The sequence below is a fragment of the Lynx rufus genome, unplaced genomic scaffold (genome assembly GCF_022079265.1).
Source record: "Lynx rufus isolate CCGP_SWC_20201006 ecotype Redwood Valley unplaced genomic scaffold, mLynRuf1.p SCAF_11, whole genome shotgun sequence".
Taxonomy (NCBI): Eukaryota; Metazoa; Chordata; class Mammalia; order Carnivora; family Felidae; genus Lynx; species Lynx rufus.
The window spans coordinates 43,093,763-43,121,606 of NW_025814825.1; the positions used below are offsets into that span (position 1 = coordinate 43,093,763).

Sequence of the window (27,844 nt, forward strand, 5' to 3'; positions counted from 1 at the left end):
GGCTCCAGGAACCATATACTTAACTACCACAGAAGTGGATAAAGGAATTTATCTGCTGTATGCACAAGGGGGGAGGGGACTCCTTGAGAATGTGTACCTGCAAATGCCACTACGTTACACATGTTCCTGTACATGCGTATTGCTGAGTGTGTGCTCTGCGTACGGACACTATGAGCAGAGGTGCAGGGCTGCGTGCACTTAAATGTCTATGTGTACCACTGAGGGTCCCCTGGAAGTAGAGGGTGATGATTAGGGATATAGGGTCAGAAAGACACAAATTCAGGTCCTGGTTTGCTACTTCCTAGCTGTGTGATCTTTGACAAATTAGTAAACCTTTCTGAGCCTCAGTCTCCCCTCCCTGATAAGGGAGTAATTAATCGAGATTACCTCTGTAACAGAAGTGTTCTTGTTGAAGTGCATAAATGAGGTATATGTAGCTTAGCTTAAGGCCTAGCACAGAGAAGGAGGGTCAAAAACCTTGAGCTGTTATCGACCTGGTGGTGGTTGTTTGGCATTCCCCCTGGCTAACACAGTCAGCACCCATGGGTGGCCAGGTGGTATCTTTGCCCACAGAGTGTATCAGGGGATCCTCAGTCCAGCTTGGTAAATGGACTTGGATGTGTACGGTTTTGTGTGTGTGTGTGTGTCCATGCAATCTGTGGAGTTTGGGGACTGCCTTCAGGGGTTCCAGGAGAAGGCAAGGAGCTATCTTTCCTTAGCTGATGCAATTTATGATAGCAAGCATGATGGGAAATGGAGTCAGAGGGGAGACATCTCTGGGGAAAGTTCCCCTCCTTGCCCCACATGTATTGGGGCTATCTTCAGCCTGGCTCCTGTCCTTCAGCTCACACGGTCTCCCAGGACAGAGTCCTACAGCTTCCTCTCTGCTGTCCTAATGCCTCGGCAAGCCCTCCCCAACTGATCTCCAAACCCTGGTAGCATCCAATTCACAGCTGCTGGTGCACTTGGGAGAATTAGTCTTGTTGAGACTGTAGGTACCACATTTAGCTGTTCTTTAGGGCAGAACCGAAATTGCAGCAAGCAGCCAGGCAGATGGGGAAACTCAGGCAGAGAGCCTAAGTGCCGGAGCCCAAGATCTGAGTCTGAATCCCACCTCGGCCACTTCCGCGCTCTGTGGCCTCAGGAAAGGGACTTAACCTGTAAAATCTGCCTTGCAGGCTAGCGTGAGGATGGGTAAGATAAGGAGCAACAAATAGGCTCTGGCACAGTAGGTGCCCACTAAGCGGAAGCTACGAGCTTTACTGAGGGACTAAAGCCACAGGATGTGGGAGGTTAGGTGGCCAGCACTCACGGATGCCCAGGGACCAGTCTGAGACACCTCTACATTTTTCATGTCCCCAGGAAGATGGGTCCAACCTCCAAGCTGGCCTCTGTTAGCCTTCCTCTCAGCCTTAGTTCTCGGGAGAGAAAATGTAGCGAGGTTTTATTAAAGGACTTCTCACTGCACTGACCAAGTGGCCACAGCTGTGCTCAGACAGGGACGGCTGTCCCGACCGGCTGCCAGACCTGGCCTTTTCCTGAGAAGTCAGCCCTGTTTCTAGACAGAAGGGGAGCAGGTTCTTATTTAGGAGGCAGGTGGGGAACAGAGAACTTGGAACAGGAAATGGTGGGGAAAACCCGAGGGGCCTGGGCTGGCTGGGAGAGCGCTGAGCATACCCCCTGCAGTGCAGCCCGGCAGGCACACTCCAGCCCATCTTCCTAGTTGACATGCCTTCAAGCTGAGATTGCCCCCTGGCAGGGGCAGGACAGCAGCCACCATGCCCACTGTTTGGAGTGGGAAGCCACAAACTGTTGCAGAGGGGCCCTGAGAAAGGAGCCCCCGCACACTGGACGTGCAGGAGAAACCTTCGTTCTGGGGGCTCGGGGTGTGATCTTTGGAGCTAAGCCCCCCATGGAGGAGATGTCTGGGAGCATCCCTAGGTGGCCAGTCCACCGAACGCTGCCTGAGCCTGGTTGCTCATTCTGTGAGGACCACATCTCCACAGCGCCAGAAGAATGTAATTCGGCCAGGCTGACCAAAAGCCCTCTCCAGGAGGCAAAGGCCCAGAAAGAACAGCGATGTCACTTGTCACAGCAGCCAACCCTGCTTGTGGGCCTCACTAAGAACCCGCTTCACAATGGTCCAGGGGCTGAGTGGGGGCAACCTGGCTAGCACCTCCAGCTCAGGGCGGGAAGGGAGACCATCCATCCTAGGTGGGGAAGGGGCTCCCCAGCCCCAAGAGGGAAAAGCTCAAGCCCAGAAGTCAGACCCTCCCTCTTTTCAGGCCAAGTGTAATCTTTGGCTGTTGAGCCAGTTTCAAAGCCCTCTAAAAGGCACTCTAACTGGGGCTTGGCAATGCTGGCATTGGGGGAAGGATGGAAAGGGTAGAGAGGAAACCGAGAGACAGAGTGAAGGAGACAGAGTGGGGACAGACAGAAGGTGGGGATGGGGCCTTAGCGTCTCCAGGAGGGGGCTGAGCCTGGCCAAAGGCAGCAGGAAGTGACGGGCACTCCCAGGCCACTGCTGTCCCCGGGGTGACCAGGCCACAATGGCCTCCTTAATGAGAGAGGATAATGAGCTCATTAGGGCCAGAGGAGGCCAGCTGCACACAATTAGGATGTTAATAAAAAGTCTTCTGAGGTCACAGCTCAGCCTAGGACAAAACAGCTGGTGGGGGTGGGGAAGGAGGACCCTGCTCCTTCCTCTCCCTCTGAAGTCCCCCGCACTCGGTTCTTCAAGGTATAGTCCTCCATGAGGCCTTCCCTGACTCCCCCCACCCTCCTGACCCTGCCCATCCCAGGATTCTGCACATGGACACTTCTTAGTCCCTCTTCCAAGACCTCGGTTTGGATCCTGGCTTCACCATATCCTTGCTGGTGACCTGGAACAGGTTGCTGGGCTCTGTAGAGCCTCATCATACCAGGATAATATGATCTGCCTATAGGGCTGCCTGACATCACGGACATACGGTGTCCTCCATAACCAAATGCCTTCTGAGCACCTGGTATGTGCGGGGCATTCCAGGCATGGGGACGCTGTAGAGGACACAGGCTTCAGCCTCTCTTCCCCACCTCCCCCTGCACTGCACACAAGATGGGCTCAAGTACAGCCCTGGTGCTGTAGGAGGGGCCGGGCTCCCACCCAGCAGTCCTGGGCAGTACCCAGGGGGTAACAGGCAGGAAGAGATTCAGAGTTTGGAGTCTGGGAGAGCCCAGCAGCCTTTAGGTTACTTTCAGGGCTTGCCTTTTTCTTCCCCTCTCGTCCAGGTCCTTCGCGGGGTCTGAGACCAGTTAAGGCAGAGCTGAGCACCTGTGGAGTGCTAATGTGTGCCTAGACCTAAGCGAAGGGTGTGGGTGTCGAGACCGAGAAGCATGGGGGATGGAGCTAGGAATAGCAGAGGCACAGTCCCAGGCATTTCTGCATTCTTCCCCTGCAGTGGTTTGGAGAAGGGGAGGGGGTGAGGATCTGTGAGCCCTGAAGGGGGCGGGGGGCTGCTGAGAAGGGGAAGGGGGCTGAAGGGAGCCTGGCCAGGCACTGGTGACCACGCTGCCCACCTGGCTGCACCGCACCTGGCATAGGACTGGGCCCTAAGGGACTGCTTCTGCCCTGGATCCCTTTCCCGTGACCTTGGGGCAGATGTGAGGTTTCTACCTGAGAGGGACCAGAGACACTGGAAAGGCTGGCTGCCCCTAATTATGCTGTGCCTTTAAGAACAACGAAAGGCGGCCCACCCTCAGCCAGGCCTCCCCTGGTCAGAAGGCTCTGTCACTGAGGCCTCTTGCCAAGACACACTCCAGCTCACAGCATGCGGCCTCCTCCGTCCAAAGCAAACAGGAGCAGGCAAGGGCTCCCCCAGTCTTTCCCAGTGCACCCCCTGCCTTCCTGCCCGACCCATTCTTATTCCACCTCTGGCACCTATCCCTGCTCTGTTGTCCATGGCCTCACCTTCCCCCAGATGGGGCTTTCAGGCCACCAGGGCCCCAGAACCTTCCCTGGGCGCCTGAGGCCTGGATTCCAGGACCATTAGCACAGGCTGCTACGTCAGTTTGGAAGGCTCCGTGGAGTCCACAGCAAGAAGACAGCAAGAACCGGGCGCTGCCGCCCCTCCCCCAGCCCGGTTCCAGCCTGCTCACCTCACTGGATGGGCCCAGGAGGCTGAGGCACCCAGGAGAAACCCTGACCAGCGAACATTCGCTGGCACAGAGGGGGCACATGATAAAAATGACAGGCAGATGAGAATCACAGTTTTCAGCAAGGGCTCCAGAGCCAGGTTACCTGGGTTTCAATCCCAGCTCTGCTACTAACCAGCTGTTCGGATTTGGGCAACTGCCTCAATTTCCTCATCTGTAAAATGGACCTAAGGTAGTACTTCTATCTCCCCGTGTTATAGGGAGTAGAGGAGTTAACCTACAAGAAGTGTTCAGGATAGTGCCTGGTTCCTAGCAAGGCTTACCAAAGAGCTATTGTTAAAGCTGAGGTGTAAGACCCAGGAATTTTTAAGGAAGAAACCACGACCTCAGTGCCCCTCAATGGCTAGTGCTAGGGGTGCACAGGGAGGCAGGTGGGTCTCCGGGGTCTGGAGTCTCAGGGAGAGAGTCTCGTGATGTCACTGTCACTTGGCCCTGACCTCGGCAGGTCTTTTTTTTTTTTTTTTTTGTTAGTTTGTTTATGAATGTATGTATGTATTTATTTAGAGAGAGTGTGCATGTGCACAAGAGCAGGGGAGGGGCAGAGAGAGTAGGAGGGAGAGAATCCCAAGCAGGCTCCAGGCTGTCAGCACAGAACCTGACATCGGGCTTGATCTCACAACTGTGAGATCATGTCGGCAGGTCTCTATTGAAAGCTGAATCTGGTTCCATGCCTGGCATGAGTGTGGGTTGGGGGGGGTGGGGGGCAGGGTGAAGTAGAGAATACAAGATGGCACAAGGCCCTTCCAGGAACAGCGGAGCAGGGTGACCCAGACAGCCCTGCGGTTGCTACAATGTTTGCTGAAGGAACCACAAACATCAGAGATGAAACTGAGTAGCCAGGGAAGAAGCGAATCTTGGATGGAATCTGGAGGGGTGGGGGAGGGAAGACGACAAACTGGTTGGGGGAACAGGACACAGTGATGGGAGTACTTGTGGCCCAAGCCAGTAATGCATGTGATGCTTCAGGATGGGGGTCTTGCCAGGTGAACTTGAGAGGGGTACTCCCCTTCAACGTCACAGGCGAGGTGTGGGCTTCTAAGAGTCACACCAGGAAGGGTAAAGCCTCACAAGGTAATGCCTGAGATAATGCTAAGGATAACAGAAGGGGCATTCCCCCGATGCTCCAGGAAGAGCAAAAGAGGTAAGTGGAGAGAGACTGAGAGGGTGAGGTACCGGGAGGCCAACACAAGTCGGGTGGGAGGGTCTGCTGGACTCCTGTCCCCTGCTCAGCATTTTCTTAGGAAGGGCACCCACACTGAAAAGTGTTCACCGAGAGGGTAGTGGGCAAATGGACCCAGGTGGGGACAGGGGTAAAGCACTGAGAGGCTGCCCCCCACAAGCTCTCATTACCTGGCGGTGGGAAAAGGTCGGGAGAGCACTTGACACAGAGTCTGCCGGGCCCCCATCCCTAGTCCTGGAAGACGCAGGAAGACAGGCCGACCTGGGAGCAAGGCCAGAGGACACAGCACGGGCAGAAGTGCCAACTTCCAAGGAAGAGAGTGAATTCCAGAGTAAGTGGGCAACCTCAAGGCGGGTCCTGATTGGACTCCTCGAGGAGAGCCTGCAAGGAGGTTCCGAGCATTCCCAAGGCAGTGCAGAGAAGACACAACAGGAAGGAAGGGGGCTAGACCACACTGGATTCTGATAACGAGTGAACCACTGGCCCGGCGGGTCTGGGATGTGTCATAGCTGAGCCATCCAGGCCTTGGGGCTCTCACGACCCCCCTGGGGGCTGCGTTTCTGCCCTGAGTGATTTGAAGCCGAGAGCTGACCACTTTCAAAGAGAGTGTGATGATTTGCTGGATACAACCTAGAGGTGTTTCTGCCGGGAGCCTGTCCCACCGAATGTTTTAATCAGTCCTGAGACGAAGACAGAGGGGCTGAGCAGGTGGCACCATTTCATTTACTGAAAGCTGTGCCAGGATCAGGAGCTATCCCCTTCACCCCTCCGACCCACACACAAAGGTCTGAACAGATGGTAATGACAGGTCCACTGTGACAAGAAGAAAAGGGATGAAAATATGAAATAAGAAAAAATATGAAAATAGACCAGAGGACACAGCTTAGTACAGTGATCTTGTAATTTACTGTGCACACTTTCTGGAGTGAGTGTAGGGTGCTATTCATAACTATACTAAAATATTAGGTGCCAACTGGGAGTGTTCTGGGCAATTGGGCTGGGCGGGATATCCCTACTTGACAGCGAGGATGAGAAATGTCCTGGAGTCTGGAGGTTGTACGTTCAGAAGTCATTTGCCTCCAGGTCTGTGAAATCTTAGGCTGCATTAGGAAACCCCTGCGCTGGGTGACTTACCCAAGGTGCCAGGCTTAGCACCCAGGTCTGACAGCAACCAAACAGCTCCCTTTAAAAATGACTCCAGCTGTCCGCTCCTTTGCAGAAGAAGACCAACACCCCCTGCTGTATTAGTTCCCCAGATTTCCATGTGACAGATGAGCCAGGGAGACCGGTCCCCTTATCTGCTTCTTCTGCTTCATTCCATCAGTGTCTACAAATCAGACTTCATGCTTAGGAGTCACAGGCGTGGCTCCCTCTCCCTGCTTCTTGCCTTGCGCCCTCCACTCGCACCCCAGAAGGGGGCTACAGGTGGTTTCAGGCCCCATCTCCGGGTTACCCCTCTCTCACCCTCTCTCTGGGCCCACATGGCAGGGCGAGGCAGGACACTCAGGCTGATAGAGTTTTCTGGCACAAGATCTTACCCAAGGGCTTTGCCAGGAGAGAGTGACTTTGGATCAGCATTTCTCAACCTCAGATGTTTCCACACTATGCAGGGCTTTTGCCATATCCTTGTACTTATGTATGCTGTGGTTCACTGAGTAAATACGTATTTAAAGCAACTGTCTTTTGACTTCGAGAAAATAATTTGTTTAGGAAACTTCAGATCGCCGCCATGAACAAAGAGGACCACCGGCCCCAACCATAAAATTACAGAGAACAAAGCAACATAGTAAATTTGAGCTGTGCTGGGTCTGCAGAGGCTGTGCCTACGCCTGTTCCCTCCCTCTTTGTTACAAAAAGAGATTTACTGGAGAGGAGTCAAAGACAGTGGACCATCAAGCTGAGGCAAATCAGAAGGCTTGGAAGAGAATGGGAACGGGACAAACACTGTTCACTGCGCATTGCCGCGGTATTTAACATTGCCTCTCTGTACCGCCTGAAGTCAGGCCATGCACCACGCAGTTGCATGGACACTCATCAACTTAGGGCTACGTTGATATTTGACCGTTCAAAATGGCTGAAGAAGGAGGCTGAAGTGTCCTTATTAGTGAGAAGAGAATATTAAACAGCAATCTACTAACCAGGGTTCTGATGAGAAAGCAAAGAGAGAAGAATGGAAAGCAGCCTAAGCAATGTGTCTGTGCCTTATACGTGTGTTTCCAGCCTGGAGAAAAGGGCAGAGGGGATCCTCTGTAACTGCTACCAGTCACTTGAAACATAAGGAGTTATCTGTGTTTTTTGAACTAGCTTACTTCAGTGCCTCAGAAGTATACATGCAGGAGGTTGTATATTTTTCCCCCTTTTCTCTCTTTGCCAAAAAAAGAGGCTTCTTGGCTCCAGAGTGGAGTTGCTTTTCGCTAAAAGCCTTAGGCTGACAACCATCCCCTCCCTTCCAGCTGAGTTCAGCCCCTCGTCAATTGGGGCAAAAATAAAATGGGGGCAATTTCAACTTTAAAGACCATCTCCATAAACAAAACAAACCCACTCCACAATTTGTCTAGGGCATTCCTCTCTCCAAACCCTCCTTATTTAATTTTTGGGGAATTTTAAATAGAGGCCTTGCAAAATTCTGTACCGCCTGACGTCAACAGCTCTCTGACAACGTGGATTCTTCTACGCTGTGTGGGGAGCAGACACCACCAATACTGATGCTTTTCCAGGCTCCTTTCCCGGCGGGAATTTGGGAGCCTCTGGTGTCACTCTAGGAGACCGTGGGGAAGGAAGGTACCCAGGAGTGTCCCACTGGGGTCCTGTAACTGCATTTCCCAAACCTCAGTCATTAAGAGAGCACCAGACATCCAGTGAAGCCCTCTAGGTGGTACCTCTACTAGTGTTTGCTTTACAAGAAGCACGTAAATACTTTTGTATTTAAAAAAGACATTTTCCTATGCTACACTAAGTGGAAAGCCAATACTCCTTGGTGCAAAAAGAAGATAACTGGAGAAACCCATACACTGAAACAACAATGCTATAGACTGCTAGTCAGATATTAAGGCAAGCTCTACCGAGACACGAAGGCTGGGGCCAGATTTTTCTAACAAACAAACAGGCCAGCAACATCAGCACATGCTAACACTGAAGCGCCAAACAGAGACTGTGCCCTTGACCCAGCGTGCTGTGGAAGAGAAGTCAAATAACTGTCTCGTGACAGGATTCCATGCCACTTAATCCTGTGTCCACCACACATTTTTACAACCCACTCCTTGGGAAACACTGATGTTGCAAAAGGAGCGTTGGGTTAAGAATATGCACCCCCTTGATTCAAATCCAAGTTTGGCCATTAGTAGGCTTTGAGGTCTTGTGCAAACCATTTACCCTTCTGAAACTCAGTTTCTTCTTTTGAAAAAATGGAAACAAAGCCACCTGGCCTACTTAGCGCTAGAGAGCTACTCTGAAATAACAGATGGGAAAATGCTTTGAAAAGTCTGTGGGCTGTAGGTAGATGGGGGCGGATGGGTTATTCTTCCAAGCAATTTCAGGAGCCTGATGGACTCCCACCCCTGCTCCCCCAGTACAACTCACTGCCCAGACTGGACGGCGGCCCGCCCATGTCTATCGGGGAAGAGAAGAGAAAACGAATACAGCACTCCACAACTTTTTCAGTCAACCTTCTCAATGGCCACATGGATTTCAAAATATCACCCCCATTTTATAGATACAGAAACTGAGGATCAAAATGGCCCCAGACTGGCTACCCAGTGGCAGAGTGGGATCTGAACACAAGCCTTCCATGCAGCCTGGCAGGAAGTGCCCTCTATGTTGTTTTTGTGCACACCCAGCAGACCCCAAAATTGCTCGCCCAGATCCATCAATCGCTAAGCCCAGGCCTCATCTTTCAAAGCCACCACTTTTGCCATGTTCCTGCAAATCCCTGCCAGTTGTGACTCTGCTCTTCTGCCCCTGTGCTCCCCCGGCACCCCCGACCTCAGGTTTGGGTTGGCCATCTCCCCCAGCGAGACCAAGAGCTCTCTACGGACAAAGGCCAAGGCTTGCTCATCCTGGCATCCTCTCAAGCCCCTGTCTAGCTCAGTGTTTCAGACAAAGAAGGGACTCAGTAAATAGTTGTTGAAAGTGAAATGCCATGACAAATGAGCTCAAGACTTCCTCCTCTTTCCCTGGCTTCCCCACCCACACACCGAAGTCTCTCCTGCTTCCTTATCCTCAAGTATCTCTCAAAGTCTAGCTCCTGGGGTCAGTGTAGGGTCAGCAGTGGGCTTCTTTCTAGTGCTCATCCCTCTGGCCCGGGGCCTTCTGCCCTGCTGGAGCCCAGGGCAGTTACGCAGCCCCTAGGTGGCATCCCTCTTCCAGTCCCCCCAAATTCACAAGGTGCTTCTGACTCATGGCTCACCTAGGAGGATTTGCCCACAGGGACCTGAGACCAGGAGATTTTGGTTGCTTGTTGCATATCTTGCCCAAGATCACCCAGTAAGCTGACCCTCCCACTGGAAGGGCTCCCGTGTAATCAGCGTGTACACCTGAATGGGCCATTTTCCTTTGGTCCTCTCCCTTCTCTGGAATGGAAAGGCAAAGCCCAGGGAGGTCCACAGGCCTGGCACCAGGGACAAGCCGACACCCTGGGTGAGGCTCCAGGAGGAATGCAGAGGCCTTAAGCGGCCCCTCCTCAAACCCATTCAAAGCAGCCCCACTGGCTGGTGCAGGGCTCCACTGGGACTCTTGGAGTCATGGCTTCTCATACAGGAAACACAAACAAAGCCCTCCTCCTTGGTGGGCACAATTTGGAGCTTGGGAATGGGCAGCCCCAGAGACCTGCTGTCCCCAACACCCAGAGGGTGGGTGGGGAGAAGGCTATACCAAAAATAGCTTCTCCCCACCATGGTGCCCTACTCAGGGCCCAAAGAACCACAGAGAATTAACCAGAATTCAGCAGAGTGTGCCGGGAAGAAGCTGGCAAATCACCTGAGCTCCCAGGGCCTCAGCCTTCTCATAAATGAAAGTCATGATACCTGTGCTTTATAGGGCAGTGGCGGGAATTACAAGAATAAAGGTGTTTGGCTCGCTCTCTGATATACAGGAGGTGCTTCAGTGATCCCTTTCTCACCCTTCTTACAGCTTCTGATATTAATAGTCTCTAGAAAGCAGCAAATAGGTTAACTTGAGTCCCAAACACTCTGATCCTGGGATAACCATCCCGAAGGCCCAACCAGGTTTATGGTGATTTAGGAACAGGCTCCTTCTTTCCCTGAACTCTTCTCGCCCCATTTCCCTTTCTGTCTCTCCTGTCCCTGGGTACCCTCTTGTCTTGCTAGTTCCTAAGAGCTGGTCTGGTAGAGATCCTATTCAAATCCAAGGAGAAGAGGCTACACTCCAAACAGATATACCATTAGTCTGGATGCCCCAGAGACTACCCAGGTCCAAGTGTCTCATTGTAGACTCACCACGGTTAGTGATCGATCAGATGGTGTGACTGACACTCTGGTCACCAACCAGTGATGGGCCCCTTCCTACCGTTACCCTGTCAATCTCTGGTGCCTCCTGCTCCAACACCCAAAGACAGTCACCACCATGCCTCATGACACACCAATGACCACGGTCCCCTCAGCTGCGTCAGAAGCAGGAACCATCTGCTTCCTCCCTTAGACCATCAGCTCCAGGACATGGGGATCAAGTCTTCCTTGTTCAGCTCTGTTGGTTTGCTTGGTTTGATTTTTCCAATCTGCATGAGGGTCAGTCTTTGATCAATATGCCACCATGGTCAGCAGGAATATCCTGGCACCTTGACGGCAGAGAGGGTCGGAAGCTGGGAAGTCACTGACCTAGCTTGCCCTCCATACCGCCTTCTCCCGGTCTCCATGGGGTCACCCGCCCAACTTTAGGGTGTCTGGGTGGTCCTAAGGTGGGGAGGCCTACTCCAAGTTTAAGTTTGGGGGTTGAGGTGGACTATGAAGATTTCCCTCCTTTAAATAGGTGTTGGCAGTGACAGGCCCAAGACACCTCAGCTGAGTCTCAACCCTCAGCCATGACAGGCTATAACTTCACTCCCCAGTAAGTGAGCAACATTGTCACCGGGTCCAGCTCCCCAGCTCTGACCTGGCCCTTAGACTAGAATGTGAGTGTCCCACCAAACTGGGCTGTGACTCCAGTCAGGCTCCCCAACCCTGAATCCACTTCTAGAATGAAGTTTCCTATCCAAGGGCCCTGAGATGGTGGGACGGCCCCAAGGAGACTGAGAGACGGGGGTACGGAAGGCAGGCTAGGCCCCTGGGGTACAGAATCCGCCTGTCCGCTGCCACAACAGTGCTGACAAGATGTTCTGGCCTCACCCAAAGTGGGGGCCCTTGAAGTCTAAGGAGGTGAGTCTGTGTCTGGCTGTGCGGTGAGGCAAAAGAGTGGGGTTACACACTCGTAAGGGAGGCACTGAGGCAGGAGCCCTGGATGCTCACTCTCTCTGTGCAAAGCCTGAGGATGAGGTCAACTTCCTTCCTCTCCTCTAAGGAGCAGTCAGTTAAAATCCTGCTCTGTTGGCAAGGAGGTCTACATGTTGGCCAACCCTGGTTCTGCTCCAGGCACCAGTGACGGGGGAAGCACGCCCCTGACGGTGCCAACACTCCAGGGGGCAGTATTATTTATCCCCAAGTGTGAAGGAGTAGATAGGAGGTGCTGGCCGAGGCAGGAGAGGGGGTTGAGAAGCAGATCCCCCCAGGGCCGGGTCATGGCTACAAGGGGTGAGGGCCTCATTAGTTTGTTGTCTGCACAGGCTGATCAGGGAAGAAGCTGGCGAATCACCTGCTCCAGTGTGCTAAGCTATTTTCATTACATTCCCACCTGCCCCCTCCTCCTCCCCACGGTGCTCAGGTACATTGCAAACATGAAGAAAATGCCAGCTTGCATATGCAGAAGAGCCAAGTGGGCAAGATAGAGGTGAGGATGCCCTAGGTAGACAAGAAAGACTCTGGGAAAATGTGCTTCTCCGGTTCACCCAAGAAGGGATGGGGGGACAGTGAACAGGCCACGCAAACCCCTGTTCCAGTATCGGCAGGGGCTGGGGGAACCCTCCCATGCTGGGCTTTTGAGACCCCTTGCTGCTTTGGATTTTGGCCTCTCTTTGTATCCCAGAGCTATTGCTTTCACAGATCTTGTTTAACTTGAGAAGGATGGGGGAGGAGGGGTGAGGAAAACTGCATTCTTCCCCATCAAAGCCAAGAGTCTAAAGTAATACTTCTGGTTGTAACTGATCCCAGCCTGTTTGTGATTACAGCCCCTTGCTCGCTTTCTGGCAGGATGGCCCTGGAACCCTGCAGCCCCGCTGAAGGGGAGAGACACCCCTGCTCACTTGGATAATCCTGTCCTCGTCTGACATGACCAAAAATGTCCGTCAGCCTCTGCTTTCAGCAGCTCTCCAGGGCAACTCTTCAAAACATTTATTTTAAAAAGGGGGGAAAAGCCACCCCCAACCCCAACCATGAAATTCCATAACACTAATCATATTCCTTCTGTTACCAGCACCATCCTGGAAAACACAGCAGCACCAGCGGTACCCATTGGCTGATGCAAATTGAAGAAGAGAGGGAGGCTCGGGATTGGACCTTCCTCCTCTCTTGCCTACGCCTCTCCCTTTTATTAGGGAAGAGAACGAAAGAACGAACACACACACACACACACACACACACACACACACACACACACACACACCACACACACACGCCCCTTTTGCTGCCATAGCATAGAAATGGCTTAGCAAAGCTCAGGACTATTTCTCAGCTGTTCTTTGTCCAGAAATTTAATCTGCAAAGCATTTGGCCTCACAAAGCCCATTCCAAAGGTGTCCAGGAGCCCACGAGCCCTGTGATCATCATTACAAACCCAGGGATGTTTGCAGCCAGTGACCCATTTGGCTGCTTAGGGAGCTGGCTGAAGGCTTACCAACATGGTCAAATTCCCCTCACCTGCTCCCTCTAAGCTGAAACTGGTTTTCTCTCGGAGCCCCAGGGGTTAGAAGGGACCTTAGGAACTCTGGAAGTACAGAGATGAAAGGCCTGCTTCTTGCCCAGTTTTGGTAAAAGTAGGATGGTCAGGGGAGCGGGGTGCTTGGTATCCGGAACAGAACCGTGGCCACTGTCTTCACTCCCGATCACATTTCCATTCTATGAGGGAAGGTGATGCTCAGAGAGGCTACCTGGTTAGTGGGTAACTGAGCTTGGAACCTAGATTGACCTGAGATCCTTTTATATAAAACCTGGCATTCCTTCCATGAGGGCATAGCACCGCCCTGCCCGTTGAGATGACACCCTAAGCACTGTGCCAAGTGGCAATCCCTTGAGCCAGTGGCTCGAGTGGGTGGCTGGAACTGGCAGAAAGTCCCCCAGAGCACAGGGAGGTCACATGGCCAGGCCAGGACTGGGAGAAGCCTGTAGGACCCGAGACCCAGGCCTTGCTGCACATGCATCCTGACCACAGCAGCTCAAACTCCTGTGGTAATCAAAAGACGGTGAGCACGCTGAGCAGAGAGAAGGCTGGGGCCTTGCAAGGGCGCCAGTTAGAAGTACAGAAAACAAACAAGAGAAGACAGAGTGTCCAGAAACACGGGGACTGGATGCCTGGCCAACCTCAACAGCGACCTCAACACCTTCCTAGGGAGGTACAAGAGGGGCCGAGGAGGCACAGCCTCTGGTCTGGGGGGAGACCACAGCCAGCCAGTGGAACTGCCCAGAGAAGTGGGGTCGCTAAACGGCGGGGAGTCCATATTTTCAAGGTGAGGCATCTGAAGATGATCTTGCAGGAAGGAAGTCACCATGTTTGAAAAATCAGTCTGTTTGAACATACAGTGTTAAGAGCATGTAGGAAGCACCTCTGAGTCTGGGGCCTGCCTCTAGGCTCCAGCTTTAGCACCAGGCTGAGGGCCCAGGGTCAGGGAGCCTCAGTCAGCCAGCCAGGGGCAAGATGGGGTGTGTCCAGCCTAGAGAGGGTGGCAAGACCTCAGTGATGCTGGGAGATGCCAGCGGGCCTCGGAGACGGCCACCTCTACGCCAGTGGTCCACAGCTGTGCCACAGCACAGCCATGAACTCGCCACATGACACTGGCGAGGAGCTTCACTTTTCCAGGCTCTGTTCTTCCTCTGACAAAGGAGAGGTTTGGGCAGGATCGTCAGAAAGGTCTCCCTCAGCTTGGCGGGAAAGAAAGGGGGAAATCTCTCCTTCACCTGACATTTGGGGCCCTTTGAGGCCCCTGACACACACCCCCAGCCTGTTCCCTGCTGGGTGAACACTTTCCCATAGGCAGCCTCAGACACGGCGGCCAGATTATGCTTGTTTGTGTCCACCCTCTGCGCCCTGGAAGGTGTCATTCTGACTCAACTCGGCTTGGAGCCCATCAGCAACTTGCTCAAGGCCCATCTTCTCCAGAAGACTGCCCTGACCAGGCACTGTCCCATCTCTGAACCCAACAGTATTCATGAAAACCCATAGCCTTCTGGTCCTGCCCTCCCTGTCCTCTCCACGACACCACAGAACCCCAGCTACACTGTGCTTTCTGCCTCGCATTTAGCAGGTACACTGTGAAAATGATTGACTCACTGCATCTGGGCCTTTATCTTGCAGGCAAGAGGGATCCCTAGAACGCCATCCCCTCGGTGACAGGAAGATAGGGACAGCTGCTTCTTGTCAAATGCTACACCCCAGTGCTGGGCACACAGTAGGTACGTTATGTGGCGACTGAATAAGCAAACCACAGCGTATGGAAGCATTTCCTGCATGTAGGATGACACTCAAATAGGGCTGAGATTAAAGATGTCGTGTGAGGGGGACAAGGAGGCAGAGGCAGCTCTTCTTTGGGTCTGGTGAGGTTAAGGGGAGGGGGCAGGACATTGTTTATTTGGACAAAGAAGAAGGCAGAGAGGGCTGGGGTCCTGCCCAGCACTGCCTGCACACCCTCAGCCCCGCCCACCAGGGCCCTGGTGAGCAGATCTCTGGGGAAATCACAAATGCCCCTAACTCATCTACCCATCCAGTTCAGCCCTGGCCCATGGACCTGGCTGAGCCAAACACTGGAGCATGCACATGACTCTTCTGCAAGAAACTTCCCTTTGGACTACTTTTCTCCTATCCCAGACAGGGCTGCAGCAGGACTGATTTCTGTTCCCCTGCTCTCTGTGGCCTGGGGAACTCACACAGCAGAGCACTCAGGGGCATGGCTCTCTAAATCTACAAGGAAGAGAAATGCAAACATCCAGATTTCCAAACAGTGGATAAATGGCATGTGTTGGAAGTCCACACCCCACCTTCCAGCTGTGCAACCTTGGGGCGAGTCACTTAACCTCTCTGGGCTTCAATTTCCACCTCTGAGAAGCACAATGCCAGCATTTGCCCTTTGTCTTACTAATATGTTTTATAAACTGCATGGTTTATGGGGCGCCTGGGTGGTTCAGTTGGTTAAGTGTCCGACTTCGGCTCAGGTCACGATCTCGCGGTTCAGGAGTTTGAGCCCTGCGTCAGGCCCTGTGCTGACAGCTGGGACCCGGGAGCCTGAAGCCTGCTTCGGATTCTGTGTCTCCCTCTCTCTCTGCTCCTTTCCCACACAGGCTCTCTCTCTCAAAAATAAGTAAACATTAAAAAAATAAGATAAAATAAACCCACAAGGTTCTGGGACATGGTGATTCAAGGGCCACTCATGGCAATGCTGATGGGCCAGGTGTAACAGAAGAGAGAGATCTGCACACCAATCTCAAAAACCTACTCGTGGCTCGCTCACTTTATGGCCAGTCCTTGGCAGACGCTTTCTCTTAGTTTGGCTTTCACTCACCTCCCGTGGAGCCTGGGCCACTTCCCCACAATTTAGTCCAATAAAAGCTTAAGGGAGGCAAATATATTTTAGCATGAGCCTAAAAAGCGCATGCCTAAGAAGGGAAATGTGAAGTGGAGGCTGAGACGATTAAATGAAACAAACAAACAAAAATCCCCCCCAAATTCCCTAAAGCACATTTTAAACATAGGTAGAAGTGAAGCTGGGGCTTCCATGAGCCACGAGGTGCTCTCCACTTAGTCCCAGGGGACACTGGCTCCCACCAAGCATCACAGGGCGACCAGCTAAACTGGGTCACCCTGGCTTTCCTGTGAGGAGACCAGGGAGTGCAGGCCAGCACTGGGAGCCCAGAGGGTGAGGTTACGGAATCTGAAAAGATGCTGATAGAGAGGAGGGCGGTAAACCCCACTACCATGAGTGATTAGTGAAAACCCAACTGCTGAGAATGTAGTATCACACAGCCACGGGTTCATCTGGGGGGAAGAAACAAGGGGCAATTACTCAGCCCAGATTCCCTGAGGTCCTGACAAATTATACTCCCCAGAAAGTGCCACAATGGCAGGGTGGAAATCTGTTATGTAAGAGCGGAGGGAATGCTGTGTGGGGAACTCTCTCCCTGTGCTTCAGCCGTGCGGCGAGACCTGTCGCTCCTACTGGCGAAAGGTCCCGCATGAGTGTGCGTGTTGGGAACGGGCAGGGGATGTCCGGTGGTGCCCACTCCCTGGGCACCTGGGCCAGGGTATATCCGGGGAGGGGAGTGGGGTCACCTGGTGGCCACACTGCAAGACTCCTACCAGGTACGCGGTGGCTGTTGTATGTAGAATGCGCCCTGCCGTGGTACCACCTGGCCTCTCCCCCTTCTCCGCCCTCACTGGCCACCATGCTCCCCAAACCAATCTGGTTTTTTCTCTGCCCACCGAGCTCCACGCATTCTCAGCACAGAAGGCCTTCAGGGGGGCCTTCCCTGGCCACATGATTACCCCCACTCTCGCCGTTTATTCACGTGAGGGTCACAGTGCCCTATTTCCTGTGTTGCACTTTTCAAAATCTCCGATTATTTTCCTGGTTTACTTGTGACCGTCTCACCACTACATGGGAGCCCCGTGAGGGTGGGACCATGTGGGCCTCCTTCACCTCTGGGCCGCAGCCTGGCACCTGGTCAAATAATAGGGGTTTAGTGACGACAGCTCGCGTGAAGATGGGCCTTGCTGGGGTCTGGGCAGTGTGTGGTTTAAGTATTCCCTTGGTGTTCAAACCCAGAAAAGCAGCATTTTGGAGATGCCCGTGCAAACTCAGTGCAAACCTGTGTGCCCCCCAAAAGGGAAGGCAGCCAAGCTGTGCTGCCCTGGGGCCGAGAGGAGCAGCTGGTGTCACACTGGCACGTCAGCTGGATTTCCAAGGTCACCACCAAAACACATCTTTTGCTCAGAAATGACTATTCCAGGGTGATGGCCTCAGAGGAGTTTGGGACACGACAGGTCCACAGAGCCAATGTGCGGTGGGAGTGACCAGCCACCCTACTCGTCCTGCCTGAACAGGCGGAGGCAAGACAAGAGAGTACCCTGGTGGCTACTGTTCCACCCAGCCGTCTGGCAGCTGGCTCCAGCCGGGTGGCTGGCAGTGCTCAGTGCTGACAAGCCCTGGGACGCCTCCCGGACAACAGCTCACTTGAGGGAAGAGCGACTTCTGGTTCCCAGACACACCTTCCCCTGCCACCTTCCTCCCCACAGCTGGGACTGCTTGCCTCAAGTGCCACATCCTCACATCCCTCTCCTGCTCACCTGTTCCCATGGCCCCATCCTTCCTCCCCCTCCACTGCCGCCCAGCTTCCACTTTCTTCATCAGGACGCACCCGCCGGAGGTGGCCCCACCAGGCGCACCCCTCCACCCCTTCTTGTGGACCTAGAGTTCCTTTGCATCTCTGCCTACCTAACCTCCTTCTAAGGCCCAGTGCGATGCCTCCAATTCCTCCAGGCAGCCTTCCTTGACTCTGCTAGTCTCCTACCACCCCCAGTGCTTCAGCTCTGCACCACGCAACAGGGTCACTGCGGGACAGCCAGCATGAGGATGTCATGGGTGAGCCACTCCTCTTCCCTCAGCCTTGCTCGAAGCTTGTGGCCCTGTGAGGGTATGGTCTCTGGGTCACCAATGGGAACTTATTTTTTTCTCCAACTCCTTTCCTGTCACAGACTGGGGCAAGGACAGCTACCCAAGCCAGGGCTCCAAAGTTGCGACTCTGGTCTCCAACATGGTTTCTGGCCTTCGCTACCCTGCAGCAAGCTCCCTGCTTGCCCTACCCACCTTGCAAACCATCAGGGCCGAGGGAATCCTTAACACTACTGAGTGCAATCCATTCTCTGGCCAGGCAGGGAAATGGAGGCCATAGAGGAAAACTGGCCTACTGTGGGCGCCAAGATCAATCTGTGGCATAGCTGCCCTAGTCCAGCAGTCTTCCTGGCGACCAGCATGTCCTGAGCACTTCCTGTGTGCCAGGCCCTGTACTAAGCACGGAATTTCTTTCAAATCAGCATACATTGACCCTATAGCTGTGGGTACAATTATGCCCATTTTAAAGGCAAGGAAACTGATGCTCAGGAGACCCAAGTAACTTTCCCAGACTCACCACCAGCAAGTACCAAGTGAAGATGAAAACCAGGCTTGTCTAAGTTGAAGCCATATCTTACGTTGCTAGGCCGTCCTGCAATCCCATTCTCAAAACAATCTCTAGTCTGCAATATATAAAGCTGTGCTGAGGGGGCCCAAGGCAGAATTAGGATGCTAGCTTTTGATCCTGGATCTATGCTCTGTGGCCCTTTCCCTCGCAGGCAAAGCGGACGACACCTGCCTGCCAGAGATAGTCTGCAATGTAGACTGTGATTAACCTGCCTTTTTAGAAACAGCCTATCCTATCTTTATTGGGTTATCTCTTTTGTAGGGTAGCGTGGCAATCTGAATTAGCAGTCAGGTGGTTTCTTAGTAAGCACATAATCTAAGCAGAAGACATAGAAGATACATAAGAGAAGTCCACTGAAGACACTGTAAACTCTGTGAAGCCACCCCAGCCTGACAATACAGTCCACCCCTTAAGTACCCAGAATGCTCACATCGATTAGAGCCTAAGCTTCATAAAGGCAGGAACCTTATGGGTACGCACCAAACTAGCATGGGGACTGGGATAAAGGAGGGATTCAAGAATTGTGAAATAAACGAATGAGTGAATAAATGAACACTATGTAGATTCTCCCTTATAAGAAGCTCACTTAGAACCAGTTATAACAATGTTCAAGAAGAAACAGCTAAATAACAGAAGAGATACAACCTCAGTGTTAGAAAGAAATTCTAACTCACAAAATATATGGCTGAAGAATGCAGTATCTTTGTCGATACAAAACTATCATATGACACAAAAATCTGAAAGCTTATCAGTTTGTCTTTATAATAAATATATTTAGCAAATAATAAATGGTTCTACTTTATTAGCCCCCTCCCCCAAAAGCCCACGCAGTGTTTATCACTGCCCCCTTCTACTCATGAGGAAACAAAGTGATTCCTATGTATATCACAAAGTTAGGGTAATATTCGGTCTTCAACCTACTATTCAGATTCCTGATTCTTTGTTTCTCCACCACACACACAGCTGCTGAACAAGTAAATAGTTTGCAGCCCAACATGTTTTAGGGTACTTTACCCCTCTGCATCTCCTTTCTTTAAAAGCTGCTCTCCACCAGCCACTGCTGAGGAGGCTGGTGAGGTAGCCAGATTTATACCCCATGACACTTCTGGACCCAGCTGATTGGCCTGGGGCTGGCCACCTCATGGAAGGTCCGCTGATTGGCTGGCCAGTAACCAATCAGATTCAGATTCAAACTTGAAATTTTGAACTCCGAGAACCAGGAGCCACAGTCCATTGGTGGCAGTTGTCTCAACTGAAAAGCCATGTAGTCTGGTCCTGACAGAGCAATAGCAGGTGAATGGGCTGCTGTTATAAGTGAACAGGAAGGGAATGGAGGTTGGTCTGCAGTGAGAAGACTGCAGGGGGGCTTTAAATCTATATGGTACACCCAAGAGAGAGACAGAGAGATGATCTGGCTTGTGCCGACTTTCTGGTTCCCAGCTCCTGTGAGGCTGGGATGCCCCTCACATCCTTGGGTTCAGGGAGATTTCCCTGCATCCTTTCAGTAGTCTCTTGAGCAAGTCTGAGTGGATTTCTGTCCTCTGCTCACTACTCAGTTGGTACCAAAGCATTGATTTTTGGAGGAGACTGAGATGTGCAGACTCCCCAAGGCTCAGTTTTGTCACCTGTACAATTTCTCACCTGGGTGGACCAGCAGAGCTCAAAATTCCTTGCCAGCATGATTTGATGCTAGTCCTATAGCTATGTGCCCCTGAGGAAGTGTGAGAACTCCCAGGGTTATCATGCTGATGCCAGGAAAGAAACGAAGACTCAGAGAAGGAAAGGTGAGGCAGGAAAACAATGAGCCATCTGTTGACTCATATCCTCACATCCTCCCCCGACCTTTATTCCTAAGAAGGAGGAAGCAATCCTGGCAAGTTGGAGATCAGCGACCAGAGCAACGGAGACCTTGCCATCACCACTCTACAAGATATCCCACCAGATTATAGCTGCATGAAGGTGAAGCCAGTGTGGTCTTTGGGGCACAAGAATGTCCCACAAAGGAGGCATCTCAGGGGATGCTGTGTATGTGAAGGGTAGAGGGTGGAGGGGTTCCCAAGGACAAGACAACAGTGGCTGTTGCACAACCTTGCTGGTTGTCAAAGCAAGCAAAGCTGTTGAATCTTTCTGCGAGATTTGTCCCTGTTTATCAAAGGAGAAAAAGAGTCCTTTCTGGCTGGGCCCCAGGCCCACTGCTTGATCAAAAAGGCTTTCCCTGAAGCCACCCACTTTGGGTGTTCTTGACTTCTGCCCACCTCCATTCCCTGGAATAGGCTTGTCCTCGGTGCAGTGGGCACCCTCCTGAGATCCTCTCAGCTGGCACTTGCCCCCAAGTTCAAAGGAACAATTAACAACACGAGTTCCCACTACCTATGACCACCATGTTGGAAGGTGGGACACAGAGTCCTCCTCCTTCAAAGATGTTACAGGGAGACCTGTGGTCATCTCAACCAGCCCGTCTCTCCCCCAACATGCAACGCCGCCAGCTCCTGGTGATCCTACCCGGGATGGGACAGTTCTCACCCTCCTCCTATGTCCTCTGTAGAGGGCAGAGATCCCAGCTATTGGACTCGAAGAAAATGACTTAACCTCTTAGCCTGTTACTTCAGCCACAAAATTGTTAAAGGGCCTTCTACCGCATAGGGTCATTCCCTGATTCTGTTAAAATGATACTCATGAAATGGCCCCTGGCGTTTACTTTTTACTGACTCTGAATTACCTTCCAGACACAGCTCTCTCTAGACCAAGGAGATTACATCCCCCCAAAGCTGGGGGCTGGCACGATACCCCAAATCACTTGCTGGCTATGGTCCCAGCCAGAGGGCTTGGATGAACAGGCAGAGCCAAAGGCTGGTGGACCCCTCTACGAACACTCTACTCGAGGAACTTCCAGCCAAGAGAGAAGGGGACACAGGCAGAGTCCTGGCTCTTGGTGGGCAAAGCAAGGCCCTGGGCAGGGGGACAGGGGGGAATGGTGCTAACTGGGGCTGCTGCCCCAACCACTGGAGTGGAAATGCCTCAACACGCCCACTGTGTCCCAAGGTCAGAGGCATAACAATTGGGTCTTTGTTACAGAGTTCAAAAGCCTCACTCACCACTCCTCCCAAAGCCAGCTTACAGGATGCACAACACGCCTCTCCTCCCCCACCTCAGCCACCCAGCTTCCTTGAAGTGGGACACCACTGTCCCAAGGATCTGCAGTTTGGTCCTTCTGCTTTCTCCTCTCCACCCACTTAGATTCTCTAGTTAAACTGGTTGTACACTTCAGGCCTCCCGGTTTCTGACAGCAATGGACAGTGTGGGTTTGCATGGTGGACATAGCACTCCAAGGTCCCTGTGCAGACATCTGCTGCTAAGCAGTAATCTCCACCAAGAATAAAGACACAAAAGTCCTAGAGAAGTCAAAAAGCCACCTCAAGGGAGGCTCTCTACCAGACACCTAGGGCCCTACACAGTCTCCCAGCCACAGAGTTCAGACCTGGGAGAGGGCTCAGGGAGGTCATTACTCCAGTTCCTGTTTCCAAACAGCCACCAAATTATCTCCATTTTACAGAAGGGATAACAGAGGCCCAGAGGAATTAAGGGATCTGAAGCTACCCAGCCTCAGCCACTGGTGGGGCAGAATCCTGCTTCTAGGGCCAGCAGCTCCCTCAGAGGGGGTATGTGTCAGATTGGACTGCTCTGGGGAGTCAGGCTGCTGGAGCCCCCCTCACACAGCCATCGGGGACTCCTCAGAAGAGGAGGTGCCTCTACACTTTTTCCAGGTGCGCTCTCCCCCATGGCTAGGCAGGGCTTCCAAGCATTCCTAGGGTCCTGAGTGTGGGATGGGAAGGTAGAGGGAGGATGTCTGCCCCTGGGAATCAGTCTCGAGCATGTGGACTTCCTTTTGTGTGGGGGTCTTCCCCATCCTGGCCAGTGGCTGGTGTGCAGAAACATGGGGGCTCACTCCTCCTGCTGGGCTATATAGCCATACTGGTGACACAGGCAGGTGAAATGGCACAAGGCTCCCTAAGCCAGAACTCTATTTCTGAGCAGCCCTGACCCTATGTAGAGAAGTGGGCCCATTTTTCCCCTCGGAGCAAGCTCCAGAAACATCTGTCTCAGCTGCTGCCTCCAATTCTATCATCAGAGATCCCTTCCTTTGGCTCTCGAGGTACTCAGGGTTTCCAGAGCCAGGCCCCTGTGACAATGCCTGCTTCCCTGGGGCAGGCATGGGAAGTGGGGCTGGGGAGGTAGGCCTGGTACTGTGACAAAGGCTGTGCAGGAAAGAGACCAGTGTGGGCACCTGGGGGTGAAAGGCTCACGCCTTAAGCTAGGGGTATAGCTCCACGGGGTGGGGAATGTCACTGCCAACCACCTTGCCAATGACACCAGGTACAATGACAAAGCCTGACCTCTCTGAAGGGTCTGTGAAGACCCCAGACCCAGGAGGGCCAGGAGTCAGACCTGTGCTAGTATCACAGGTCTGTTCTCAAGGGAGCACAGTTCCTGAGCCTCCTGTAGCAGGAAGCCAAGCTCACCTCCCCCAGGAGGCCTGCTGGGATTTCCTCAGCATCTCTACAGCTACTTGCTGCCCATAGGCATAGGAATCGGGGGCCTGGGAATGCCCCCATTCTGTTCTGCTTTTGCCCTGAGGTCACTCACTAACTCACTTCCCCACAGTCCATCTGTGCCTCAGTTACTCTGTCTACAGAGGGAGTACAGTCACCTTTTGGTCGACCTTCCTTTCAGGGTTCAAAATATTGGAAGGGAAGGGAGTCGGACAGGAAAAGGAAAACAGGCCCCTCCCCTCTGGGAGTGTCCAAATACAGCCCAAAGAGGATCCTGTGCAAGGGACCTTCCCTGGCAGCTAACTGAAACCAAAACAAAACACCCTAGGAATCAACTGAAGCCCCAGCAGGATATGGGGAAACCGCTAATGGATGTCCCAGCCCTGCCCCTCAGACAGACCCAGGCCCTCCCTTTTTCCACCTGCAGAGATGTCTGCTGCCAAGGGCACCAAGGCACTTGTGTTCACCTGGTGAGAACCGTGCAACCAGGGGCCCCAGATAGCCATCGGCAGGGCCCGGATGAGACAAAGCCTCAGCTTGCAAGGACAGGGCGACTGCTGTGGGGCCCTCCCTGGCTCCCTTATCCCCTTGCCTGGGCCCTCTTCCCAGGTCCTGGCAGCCTTCAGCTCTGCACGGGCAGTCAGCTCCCCACCCGGACACTAGCCAACCCCCACAGGCCTGGCCTTTCCTCAGACAAGGCGCCAGGGGCCCAAGAACCCTGGCCCTTACAGTGACGTCGTGGCCTGCCTTCCCCACCAGAGAGTCAGCGGCCACAGAGCCCAGTCTTTTTGCCTGGACCCTGGCTTGGACGATGGTGCCAACAGGGGACGCTGCCCTAAGGTGCCCCCGAGCTGGGAGCTACCTTCCCTGTGGCCTCAGTGGGCACGGGGACCCTGAACAGAGGCTGGGAACCTTGCACCGGCTGCTGCCACCCTGCCCTTGCATGCACACAAGCCGGTTAATTTCCCCGAGCTGGAGAGACATTCTTCCACCACCAGGCAAAGTGCTGGCCTGCAGCCCAAACCAACAGGGGAAACTTCAGCCTCCTCGGCCCTCTCCCCACCAGATGGAAATAACGTACAGCTGCAGAGGTGGGGGAGGAGGTAGGGAACAAAACCAGCCAACCGTCAGTCCGTCTGTCTGTCTGTCTGTCTGTCCGTCCGTCTGTCCATCCGTCCCGGGAGCCAGCACGGCCGTCTGGGCACTCACCGCTCTCGTTCTTCTCGATGACATCCACCACCTCCCCGGCCTGCAGGCTCAGCTCCGAGTTCTCCTGCTTCTTATAGTTGGACACCACCACGTACTGTTCCAGGATCATGGGCTCGGCGTTGGTGTCGGCACCTGGCGAGGGCAGAAAGCACGCGGTGAGCCAGCGGCCGGCCATGGCCCCGCGGCCGGGGCGCCCCCTGTCCATCGGCCTCGGGGGAGGCTGTTCCGTCGCCAGCGCCGCTGCCGCTCCAAGGGGCCGCCCGCAGCCAGGGCTCGCAGCTCTCTGGGCCCCAAGGACAGGCCATATAGCAAGGCCCCACACCGGCCCGCTGCGCCGCGGGGACCGGGGGACATGGGGAGCCGGGCCGGAGTGGAGGGGGGGGACAGCCGGGGACGAGCGGAGGCCCTGGAAACTCAGAGGAAGAGCCTGCCGCTGCGATGAGTCAGTCACAGCCCGGCACGAGCGAGCAGCAGGAGAGGCCTGGTGCGGACGTGGTCTCCCCAGACCCCTCGGCCGGCAGGGGCGGGACGGGAGGGCCGCCCATGAGGGCTGAGGCCGAGCCGAGCAGAGGGAGAAAGGCAAGGCAAGGCAAGGAGGAGGGCTCGTGCCTCTCCCCCAGCCCCTGTGAACCCAGAGAAAAAGAGAGGCAGCGGTCCTCCCCTCGGGAGGGAGAGGGAGCGAGCAGGAGAGAAGTCTCCACAGCCCGGGCCCAGGCGAGAAGTCAAGAGGGTTTGAGGCCGCCAATCACTGGGGTTTACTCGCAACCCTTAAATAGAAACACATGAGACCCATCGAATGAGGAGCCAGGGGTGGAGGCAGGGGAGGGGGAGGAGGGCCGAGACTGTTTACTTGAAACCCAAGAAGAAAGTCCCAGCGCCAGCAGCCGGTGAGCCCAGCCCGCCCCCTGCCAGCTTTTCCTCAAGTTCGGCTCCGTCTGCCCCTCGGCTCACCAAGGCGCTGCCACAGAGCCCAAGGGCCTGGTGCAGACAGACCAGTCTTAGGCCTGCTTCACTCCGGCCACATGCAGACTGATTCAGTCTCCCTCTGTCTTTTAGGGCTGGGCCTTGTGGTCAGGCTCCAGGAAGCCTCCAGCCACCCTCTCTGGCAGTTGAGGGGGTCAAAAGGTGGGGCTCTGCAAAAGGAGGGCAGGCGGGCTGGAGCTCCCAGGAGCAAGCCACTTCTCTGTCCCTCTCAGTCAGCGGACCAGTGCAATATTCATTAAGCAAGCACCAGGCTGAAAGGTGGACAGACTGGGTGCCCGTCTTGGCTTCCTGGCTGTGTGGCAGTGGACATGCTGCTTAAACCTCTCCATGTCTCACTATTTCCATCACCACCACTAGGGGTGGAGGTGCAGACGAAACGCCTAAAACAGGACCTGCCCTGCCAGGAGCTGAAAGGATCCACAAACCAGAGACCTATTGGTTACCTCCTACAGGAAGCCTTCCCAGACCACCCCCAGCCCAAAGGGAATGTCTAGCACACTTTAACTATGTGTCTACCATCCTATATACCTGCCAATCTCCTGGAAGCCTGGGGAATTCACACCACCTGCAAGGCTACAGTAATGGCTGAGGGTCCCTGGGTTCCATATGGTTCCCTGATGCTTTAGCCTACAGCCACATTCGTTACACACCTGAGTCTAACTTGGCAAACGTTCTGTGTCAGGCATGGACACTGTCCCATTTTATCCTTTTCACCTTCCCATTTCACAAAAGACAACCCAGTGGCCCAGAGAGGACAAGACACTTGCCTTAGCTCACACAGCTGCCATGGAGAGAACCAAACAGTGTTTCAGGTTCAAGCCCATCTCTCTTTCCATTACAGAATGGCCGCTGATTTCTATTTCTAGACACCCTTTCTTCTAACACAATGATCCTCAACTTGGCCCCACAAAATTGCCCGGGGAGCTTTTAAAGAATACTGATGCCTGGGTCTCACTTCCAGAGGTCCAGCTTTAATTGGTCTGGGGTATTTTTTAGAACCCCCTCCTCTCCCATGGTTCCCGTGCACGGCCAGGGGAGAGAAGCACTGCTTAGACCTTTGGGTCTTTCTATGAAGAAGGCTCCATCCAACCCAGGGCGGGGAGCAATGGAAGGGAAGAAACCCACTACCCCTGGTGGTTTCCTCCCATAGGGTGTGGGCCCTACAGCCCCAGCTCGGCCCTTTGGAGACCAGGAAGGGACCCTGTCCCTGCCGAGCCCTGCCACATGGATGTGTACACGCACAGCTCTACTAAAGCCAGGATTGTATTTCAGGCAGAAATGCGACCAACAGCTGGGCAGCAGGGCCAACCCATTCTGCACTCAGATGGGGCCAGCCTTTGAGCCTGTCCCTTCCCACCAGGCATGGTGCTGACAGAGGCTCCCTCCCACTGTGCCCCTGGGGGGACACCAGTGCCCCTGTGGCCAAGAGCACTTCTTCAGTGCACCCAACACAAAAAGGGCCAGCCCCTGCCCTGTGAGACACAGGGGCTCCCCTTCCAGTTTGTGGGAAAGAAAAACTCCCGATACAAACAGAAAAGAGGAGTTCCCAGAGGCTTAGAGAGCTTCCAAATCCCAAGAGCCCAGATTATACTGACAATTAACAGCAGGCCCTCAGTGCTCACTCACGGTCAGCACTATGCCAAGCACCTGACTGCATCATTTTGCCCTCTCACTGGATCCTCACAACAACTCTATGTGGTAGGATCTGTCAAAGACCCATTTTACACATAGGCAGACTGAGGCTCATGAAGGTAAGCAATTTTCCTAAGGTCACACAGTTGGGACTTGAACCCAAGCTCACCAGACACGGTCTCTTGTGTTCTGAACTTCTCTACCATTTGCCACCTACAGACAGCCACTGATCCTCGGTTTCCAAAGGGACCCTGCCTCACCCTATCTTCACACACCTGGCACAAGGTTGGTGTTTAATAGAGACTGGAGTGTGGGTTCCTCGTTGACTGCTGCTACATCTGTTGGGCAGACCACAGGGTCCATTAGGTAGCAGGCATTCAGCAAGTGTTTGCAAAATGAATGAATGAAATGAACAAATGGGCGGAGATAGGAACAGAGTGATTTAGTGGTTTGTTTTGAGCCAATACAGATAAACCAGGCAAGGCCTCACCTCTGAAATTCAGGGAAGCTAGACAAGGAAAGGAAAGGAAAAAGGGGAGATGGGGAAACAGAGGACAGAGGAGCAAGGAGTGACGAGCTTGTGGCCAGAAGCTGCTAGAGAGGACAAGCAG

General features: G+C 53.6%; 1 protein-coding gene across 4 annotated transcripts in view; it reads right to left on the reverse strand.

Moving 5' to 3' along the window:
- SH3PXD2A (SH3 and PX domains 2A) overlaps window positions 1–27,844 on the reverse strand; it is a 234,714-nt gene that overhangs the window by 25,552 nt on the left and 181,318 nt on the right. For all 4 annotated transcript variants that reach the window (XM_047072698.1, XM_047072697.1, XM_047072700.1 and 1 more), the window contains one exon: window positions 24,618–24,749. In XM_047072698.1, the coding sequence (XP_046928654.1) occupies window positions 24,618–24,749 (132 nt within the window). The remainder of the gene's footprint in view (window positions 1–24,617; window positions 24,750–27,844) is intronic.